This window comes from Sinocyclocheilus rhinocerous, unplaced genomic scaffold (assembly GCF_001515625.1).
Source record: "Sinocyclocheilus rhinocerous isolate Xijiao unplaced genomic scaffold, SAMN03320098_v1.1 scaffold1174, whole genome shotgun sequence".
In the NCBI taxonomy this organism is placed as follows: domain Eukaryota; kingdom Metazoa; phylum Chordata; class Actinopteri; order Cypriniformes; family Cyprinidae; genus Sinocyclocheilus; species Sinocyclocheilus rhinocerous.
The window spans coordinates 78,845-88,729 of NW_015654557.1; the positions used below are offsets into that span (position 1 = coordinate 78,845).

A 9,885-nucleotide genomic window follows, 5' to 3' on the forward strand; every position below is an offset into this window, starting at 1 on the left:
CACACGCACACACTCTCTCTCACACACACACACACACACGCACGCACACTCTCTCTTACACACACACACACACAGAGAGAGAGAGTTTTTGAGTCAGTTCTGATCGTGTTTTGTTGATATTCTGCATAAGTCCTTCTTATCACGGTCAAATACACAAAGATTAAAGAGCAGGTCATATGGGTTTTTGAAAAATATCTCTTTTGCCGTTTATAACGTAGCTATCCTTAAATGAAAACAATCTGCAAAGTTGTTAATCAAAAAAGTGCATGATAAATAAAGATATTGTCTCTCAAAAGAGAGAGTCGATTCCTTAATTTGGACTAACAAGCTCTCCGAAGCACAACCTGTAAGTACTATTAATACGTTATGTGTACATTTTCAATTGAGTGCTCAAAATATCAAGTTTTTGTGCTAATATGTGATGCACACCTAGTGCAGCTTTAGGTTTCCTGAAGTCTTACTGAAGTAGTTCTGATAATTCGCTGTGAACCTAAGAATGTGTCGATTAATGTAGACTGACGTTGTTCTAATTACTTTGTTTAATAATAAAGAATGTAGTATAGCACACAGGTATAGCACACAGACTTTATAATCATTGTGAAATTGCAGTTTATTTTGCTGCACCGGCAGTTATAGGGTTAATGCGGGAGAGACGAGCGAGTTAGTTGTTCTGATTAAAAGTTAAGACAGACCGTCTTTAGTCTGTCGTTCTTCAAACATTACAGTAGACATATTTTAGTTTATAAACTGTATGTCAGTTAGTCACGTTAGCACCCGGCTAACGTATCCACCGTTATTGTTTTAAGTGTTCACAGTTTAGCAGCTAAACTTTAGTTTTTATCACTTTCATGCTGTGATGAAAGTGCAAATTACAGTTTTTGTATCAAGTCTGATTGTGTTTTCTTGATATTCTGCATAAGTCCTTCTTATTGCGGTTAAATACATAAAAGTAATAAATTGTAATGTATGCTACTAATGTACAGTATTTCATGATTTGAAGAAAAAAAACCTGCAAAATTCTTCATACTGTGACCCTCATAGAATGTATTTATTCATTCTCTCTTTCTTTTTTTTCCTTCATGCATGCCAGATTTCCATAAGATTCATGCTGTGCTGAAAGTCATTTCCGATTTCTTGATATTCTGCAGTTCTGACCGTTATTCTCACATTCTGATCACATATTCCTGTGCTGCGGTTTTATGTTTTGCATATTTTCATATGGAAATGTTGTAGTGTATATGCACACATATTAGCGGTGGTGGCGAGTCTGACCGCAGATCTCTGATGTCTGTTCGCCGGTGGCCTTAAACCGCTTTCAGCCTCTGTTTCAGACACATTTCCTACACGAGCGGCACGATGCAAAAAGCAAACAAGCAATTAGGAGGCAAAGCGTGGCGTTTGGAGAGCAGTAATTTCAGCAGGTCGCGAGAGAGATTTACTCGCCATGCGTGCGTTGGCATACTTTGGCAGAATCATGCGATCGCGAACGGCTTCTCAATTAAAGCCTCGGGCAAATCGAACATCTATTTCACTCGCTGTCAGAACCCTCCATTCCCACCAGACGCAGATCCTCCTCTTAGAAACAGCTGAAGCGTGATAGAGACGTCTGTTAGACACCATAAAATCTCCAATTTAAAGGAATAGTTCACCCAAACATGAACATTTTCTGAAAATGTGCTCACCCTCAAGCCATCCGAGATTAAGATGAGTTTGTTTCTTCATCAGATTTGGAGAAATTGCATCACTGTCTCACTGCAAGTGAATGGGTGCCGTCAGAACGAGAGTCCAAACAGCTGATAAAAACATCACAATAATCCACAAGTAATCCACAGCACTCCAGTCCATCAGTTAACATCTGGAGAAGACAAAAGCTGAAACAAATCCAGCATTAAGACGTTTTTAACACAAGTACATTGAGTCCATAATCCATAATAACTCTTCCTCCAGTGAAAAAGTGCATCTGCTGTTATATCTCACATCAAAATCCAGCCACATATGTGTTTAGAGCTGTTTAAACGCTGCTTGATCTGTGCAGATTTCTCTCCTGATTCAGACCAGAACACTTTTTCACTGGAGGAAGCGTTATTATGGATTATGGACTCTATGTATTTTAGTTAAAAACGTCTTAATGCTGGATTTGTTTCAGCTTTTGTCTTCTCCAGATGTTAACTGATGGACTGGAGTGCTGTGGATTGGTCAGCAAGAGATAGAATGTATATATGTAGATATTAATATTTTCAAAAGTTTTTTTTTTTTTTTAAAATATTAACTTTTTTATTCATCAAGGACACATTAAATTGATCAAAAGTGACAGTAAAGACATTTATAATTTTACAAAAGATTTCTATTTCAAATAAAGGCTGTTCTTTTGAACTTTCTGTTCACACAGTTTCCACAAAAATATTGGGCAGCACGACTGTTTTCAACATTGATAATAATCAGAAATGTTTCTTGAGCAGCAATCAGCATATTAGAATGATTATAATATAATATATTATATTATGAAATATAGTTTTTGTGGAAACTGTGATACATTTTATTTTTCAGGATTCACAGATGAATATAAAGTTCAAAAGAACAGCATTTATTTGAAATAGAAATCTTTTCTAACATTATAAACGTCATTACTGTCACTTTTGATCAATTTAATCCGTCCTTGATGAATAAAAGTATTAATTTTTTTTTTTTTAAAGTAGTGTATCACAGTTTCCACCAAAATGTTGGGCAGCACAACTGTTTTCAACATTGATAATAATCAGAAATGTTTTTTGAGCAGCAAATCAGCATATTAGAATGATTTCTGAAGATCATGTGACACTGAAGACTGGAGTAATGATGCTGAAAATACAGCTGCGCATCACAGAAATAAATTACACTTTAACAGAGATTCACATAGAAAAAAGATATTTTAAACTGTAATAATATTTCACAAATGTTACCATATTTTTGATCAAATAAATACAGCCCTCGGTGAGCATAAGATACTTCTTTCAAAAACATGAAAAATACACCACAGGTATCTATATCTTCCTTATATACAAATATATTATGTATGTAATGGTTACTTATAATTCATATCATGCTGTTTGAATGGAATGCTCATTATTTCTATAATTTTGTTTGGACTCAAAATGACCAGATTCACCTTTAAATGCAAACCAGCAATATAGTTTATATTGATGCAGTGAAGCGTCAGAAACGGAAAGCTCCCGTGTAAATGTGAATATTTGAGGATGGTGGATCTGCTGAGGCTGCAGAACAGACAGAAACTCTCAGTGTGATTTAATGGGGATGAAGGGATGAACCGATGAACTTATTAAACTCCCACAGTCCATGCCTGAAAGTCTCAACTCTTATGAGATTTACCTTGAATCATTAGAATTCTGTGTTTTGAAAGCCTGTTCATTTTCTCTCTGCAGTATGACAAGCACCTGTATATTTCAGAAATAAGAGCAAGGCTTTATATTGTTGGTTTCCGGCAGAAGCTCGTCTTTGTTGAATCTTCTCACGGAGATCCCGGCCGACTCGGTTCATATTCACGACGACACCTCAGTGTGAAATGACTGTCAGATTAATCACAAAGCACTGAAAGTGAGGATTTAGAGTCTGTCTGTCCTCTCAGGCTCCGGCTTTCACACAGCAATACTCAAACACTCGCTCACATGGCTTTAGAAATCGAACGGAGTCATCCATGTGTTTAATTATCCTAAAATGTTTTGTGTTTGTGAAGTTTAACATGTCTGTATGAAAGAAGTCTCTTCTGCCCATCAAGGCTGTGTTTATTTGATCAGAAATACAGTAAAAATTGTGAAATATTATTACAATTTAAAACAGCTGTTTTCTATGTGAATATCTGTTAAACTGTAATGTATTTCTGTGATGCGCAGCTGTATTTTCAGCATCATTACTCCAGTCTTCAGTGTCACATGATCTTCAGAAATCATTCTAATATGCTGATTTGCTGCTCAAGAAACATTTCTGATTATTATCAGTGTTGAAAACAGTTGTGCTTATGAATATTTTTGTGGAATCCGTGATACATTTTATTTTTCAAGATTCGCAGATGAACAGAAAGTTCAAAGAACAGCATTTATTTTCTGTGACTTTTAATCAGTTTAATATTTTCTGTGACTTTTAATCAATTTAATGCGTCCTTGCTGAGTAAAAGTATTAATTTCTTTCAAAAACAAATCTTACTGGTCTGACGTATAATATGCAATTTCAGAAGCTGCAAAACTCATTCTGTAAAAACATGGATCATAAATTTAGATCTGAAGCCACAATGCCAGTATTTATTATTAGCCCCATGGATAAAATAGTCTGAAATATTGTGTTCAGAATATTCACTTCATCTTATTGCCCTCATAAACATTTGTCATCTGTTTAATCTTCGAAACCAAGGTCAGTTATTGATTTTTATAGAGTAAGATACTTAATACCCGAGTTATGAATTGCAGTCAATGTTTCAATGCTTTGTTTGTAAGGTGACTGAATTTGAACAGCGCCTATAAATAAATAGGATAGTTTTTTCCTGAGGTTAAATTTATGGCACTAATGAGTTGGGCGGCCCGAATCACGCAGAATGACAAAAACAGACCCTCCTTCTACGTGTCCCGACTTTCCCAAGATCCCATGACTGGGACGCTCAATCCTCATCAGATCCTCCCCTCGGTTCTAGAGGAACACAACGGTTAATCTCCGTCTCGACTGGGATGCGATGGTGAAATAAAGTGAATGGCAGCATGTGGTATCACCTTGTCACTCCACTTGGCATTGCAGAACACGCAGCGTCTTAGCACGCTAGCTAAATTGACACTGGCATTGTCGAGACGAAATGCTGAGGAGGGGCTCCCAGAGGACTTGCGCTGGCATTTGTTTGATAAACGAGTGACTGTGACATAGTGCCACACAGCATCTTCACACACACGGCTGTAGAAAGATGCGACTTCAACTGAAAATGTCAGACGTGTTGAGTTGAGGATCGAGAGCTGGCTGCATTAAAAAAAAAAAAAAACACTGGAACCAAATGGTTTTCAAGACATTTGGTTAATAAGTTTCTCACAAATCTCATCTCTGCTTGTGAAAGTTGTTGCGTTTGATTGCTTGTGCAAAGACTAAAGCAAAAAGCATCTAAAGAGTAAACAGCGAGTTTAATTCACAGCATGATTCATTGTTTTCAAGGTTGGGTCGCTGCAGTTTCAGGTTCAGCATCCACATTTATTTCAGACCTGCGTTCCAGATTTCTGCAGACTAACAAGCTTTGACTTGCAGAGTTTTGATGCTTTGCCTGACGGTATGACTTGTGTGGGTGGTTTATAGTTACACGCTGTCGGGTCGTATAAAGAGATGCACAAAATAGCAAGACACTACAGGAGAACAGGGTACAAACTAATAGATATCAACTAATTTAACTAATAGATATCACCACACCCAGTTGATTAATCACAATACATTAAGACACTTGTTTTGTATTACACGTTTTTTTTAAATGTCATGTTTAAATACGCAAATGAGGCACTGTCTAATGAAATATCCACTAATTTGCATTAAATTTACAGAACAGATAAACATTGGTTCAGAATTCTTGTTTGATTTTGTTACCATATTAGAGTTAAAGGTTTTTATGGAGGAAATTTTGGATTTCTCTTTTTATCACTCAGGAAATAGTCAACAAACAGAAAAAAATACATTTTAACCATGTTTTTAGAAGTAAAATGTTAAATACATATCAGACAAATGATATATGAACAAACCCCTCAGTAAAAATTTTCAGAATATAGATAAGAATAAAACTCTAAGTTTTGGTGTATGTAAGTGCTGCTGAAGTGGAGAAAAAACTTTTAAAGATATGTATTGGAATTTAAATCTATAGGCGCAAATAGATAAAGTATAATAAAACAAATGCTTAAATATGTATTTTGGATGTTGTATTTCCACTAGTCTGAACATTGGTTCAAAGTTCTTCTTTGATTTTGTTGACAGAGTTAAAGATTTTTACAAAAGGGATTTTGGATTTCTATTTTTATCTCTCTATAAATTAGAAAATGCTGTCAACAGACAGAAAAAATACATTTTTGCCATGTTTAATAACATGTTAAATATATATCAGGTGAATGATATATGATCAAACACCTCAGTAAAAATATTCAGAATATAATTAGGAATAAAACTGTAAGTTTTGGTGTATGTAAGCGATGCTGAAGTGGAGGAAAAACTTTTAAAATATGTTTTGTAATTGAAATCTACAGATGCAAGTGCATTAAAACAAATGCTTAAATGTGTATTTTTGATGTTTTATTTCCACACTAGTCTGAACATTGGTTCAAAATTCTTCTTTGATTTTGTTGACATCTTAGAGTTAAAGATTTTTACAAAAGGGATTTTGGATTTCTCTTTTTATCACTCCATAAATTTGAAAATACTGTCAACAGACATAAAATATAAATTTTCGCCATGTTTAATAAAATGTTAAATATATATCAGGTAAATGATACATGAACAAACCCCTCAGTAAAAATCTTCAGAATATAGGTAGGAATAAAACTGTAAGTTTTGGTGTATGCAAGTGCTGCTGAAGTGGAGGAAAAACCTTTTAAAGATATGTATTGTCACTGAAATCTATAGATGCAAACAGGTAACGTGTCATAAAATAAACACTTAGAGTAAATGTGTATTTTGGATGTTTTCTTTCCACTAGTCTGAAAGAAGACATGTTATGGAACCAAAATTGACCAGTGCATAAAAATAAAAAAAATTTGCCTGTCGTATTTTGCCTTTTTCTGTGGTGTCCACTAAGTTCAGCAGAGTTGAGTTAAAAAGGCCGTTTGCAGCTGTAATATGTGAAACGCTTTTATAGATGTAGATTATTCACATGCATCAGACATGCATTGCTGCTTCTGCACTGATTCATGCAACATTAACATGCATATATGGTTCCTTCAGCGCTCCATTAGACTCTAAATGGTGCGTAATGTGTGAAATGGTATGATTAGAGATTGAAGTGTTTTTTTCCTCATGCAGATTCGATGGACCAAGACAGCAGGAAGTGTTTCGGACCGATTCCAGGACTCCAGCGTGTTCAACGAAACCCTCAACATCGCGAAGATCCACAGACATCAGGGTGGCCGCTATTACTGCAAGGCCGAGAACGGACTGGGTTCACCGGCCATCAAGTCCATCAGGGTGGACGTCTACTGTGAGTTCAGCTCAGATGTTTGGTCTAAATGTCCTGTGGAGAAATAATAGCACTGCAAATGAGTCACTAGTTGTAATCCAGCAAATGAATGTGAAGCAGTTCAGATCATTTGATAAGAAATGTTTGAGTTCATATTGAGATCTGACTTTTGATTTGCAGCACAGTTTGAGAAATGTGAGATTGCTGGGCTGTTTTTTGTTGGAGAAACATTTGAGAAGCAGGTTAATCTCGATGCAGTTTAGGAGAAACAGCTGAGATGTTACAGAGATCTCACTGGTGATTACTCTTTTCTGTGAGTGGTTTCTTTGTGTGGATTGTTGGTGAATCACAGTCAGTGTGAACAGTGTTTTTTTTTGGGGGGGGTGGTTATGTAGACTGCATGAACTCTTTCTTAACAGAAAGAATAAAATCGAATGCAAATGAAGGTTATTTTCTATGGAAGTCCATTTCTTCCATATTATTAAAAAAATAAATAAATAAATGAAAGTAATTGTGACATTTCATCTCACAGTTCTGATTTTTTTCTTTCAATTCTCACCACAAAAAAGTCATAAATAAACAAGTGAATAAACTCAGAATTAAGAAAAGATATTGCAAGCGTTTCTGAGTATGCATCTCACAATTCTGACTTTTTTTTCCTCACAATTCTGACTTTACATATCGCAAAAAAAAACAAAAAAACTAAAAACAAAGTAATTGCGACTTCTTATCTCACAATTCGGACTTATTATCTGGCAATTTTATATCTCACAATTCAGACTTTTCTTCTCAGAATTGCGAGTTTATATCTTCCGTTTTGAGTTTATACAGTATATCGTAATTCTGAATTTATATCTTGCAATTCATAGTTTCACAATTTAGACCTTTTTTTCTTAGAATTTTGGGAAAAAAGTCTGAATTGTGAGATAAAGTCGCAATCACCTTTATTTTTTTAAACAAGTTTCTATAACTTCCAGCTACAGAAAGTGCATTAGATCTGAGCAGTTCTTCAAAGTGTGAAAGTGTAAGAATGCATGAAGTTTAAGGATTATGTGCTTTTGTTCTATTTTTTACAATTGTTGATTTTACATTGTGAGCACAGTGAGATCTTGTGTAGAAGCCAAGTCAGACTATGTGACGTCAGTGGCCTTTTATGTCAGACTTAATGTTGTCCATCTCGTTTAAGATTTTGGCAATGATTGACAGCAGTTGAAGCTAAAGTTTCAAAAGAGGGAATTGCATCGTTTTTATCAATAAAGATGATCGAGAGGAGACATTATGACATTACTGGGCAGAGAGAGGAGGACTAGAATAAAAACAAATGACAAATTCAAACGTGTGTTTCCCAAAACACACGTGTCCAACCACCACGCCACAGCTCTGAGAATATGTGGAGTTCTTTTAGGAATATTTCTTATGTTCTTTGATGTAGAAACCTTAAAGGCAATGTCCAAATCTTTCTTTACATCTAGAGATAAAGAATTAGATGCGTAACTAAAATTAACTTGATTTCTCATCAGCATCTATGAGTCAAACACACAAAACCTCTCAAAAACATCATATTTTCAGGTCCTGTCTTTTTATGCAAATTTTCAGAAAATTTCATGCAACCCCTCTAAATTCTTATTACTGTAATCAAAAAAAAATTTAAATTGTGAAGTGTTTATACATCATGCTAGTACTTATTGTACTTAAAATAAATTATGCTGATAAATAAAAAAAACTGTATTGAGATTCTAATGAGAATCACTGTTGAGAATAATGAGTTTCAAAAACAAAATGTTAATTTAAATTGTGAAGTGTTTATACATCATTCTAGTAAAAAAGTATTATATGAAGTATTGAATGAATGAGATTCTAATGAGAATCACTGTTGAGAATTATGAGAGTCAGGAAAACAATTAAAAATAAAACAACCGATTACAAATTATAATAATGAGAGTTAGGGCAGAAATGTGTTGAATTGTCATGAAAATAATGTTGCAATGCAGAAAACGTTAATGGTCCTACAGTAAGCTTCATATACTTTATGCAAAATAAAATGTTGATTTTGGGGTGATTATGATTCTGACATTTTAATCAAACGAGCGTTCCAGCATCTCCTCTGTAGTGATCCAGAACATCATCCCGAACCCAACAGATCCTCAGAATCGTACAGGAGCGTTTGATCGGCTTTGTGTTTCTGTAACGCTGCCGCTTTGTCTTCAGTCACTGCCGGATCAATTTCACAGATCCAGGTAGAAGCAGAAGAGGTGTGGAGGATTGTGTTTCAGCTTTGAACTGCAGCCGCTGTGAGGAGAGAGGATTTCCACGAGCTGTTTGATAGAGCGGCCAAAACTCTCAGTCTCTCTTGACCTGAACCACATCCAGATCCTCCGCAGTAATAGAGGAACTGCTCTGGGCACAGGTGGACCGCAAGACCATAACCGTTACTAGTTATTTATTTAGCTGTAAATTCACAGAACATACACTACTCTTTAAAATTTTGGATTAAATAGTTTGAAGTTTCTTCTTTCACAAAGGCTGCATTTATTTGATCAAAATACAGTAAAAAATTCTGAACTATTAATATAATTTAAAACAGCTGTTTTCTATGTGAATATCTGTTAAACTGTAATTTATTTCTGTGATCAAAGCTGTATTTTCAGCATCATTACTCCAGTCTTCAGTGTCACATGATCTTCAGAAATCAGTATAATATGCTGATTTGC

The 9,885-nt window shown here is 35.1% G+C and overlaps 1 protein-coding gene across 1 annotated transcript in view; it reads left to right on the forward strand.

Moving 5' to 3' along the window:
- LOC107717640 (MAM domain-containing glycosylphosphatidylinositol anchor protein 2-like) overlaps positions 1 to 9,885 on the forward strand; it is a 165,270-nt gene that overhangs the window by 53,171 nt on the left and 102,214 nt on the right. The window contains exon 3 of the mRNA XM_016524452.1: positions 7,021 to 7,195. Coding sequence (XP_016379938.1) covers positions 7,021 to 7,195 — 175 coding nt within the window. The remainder of the gene's footprint in view (positions 1 to 7,020; positions 7,196 to 9,885) is intronic.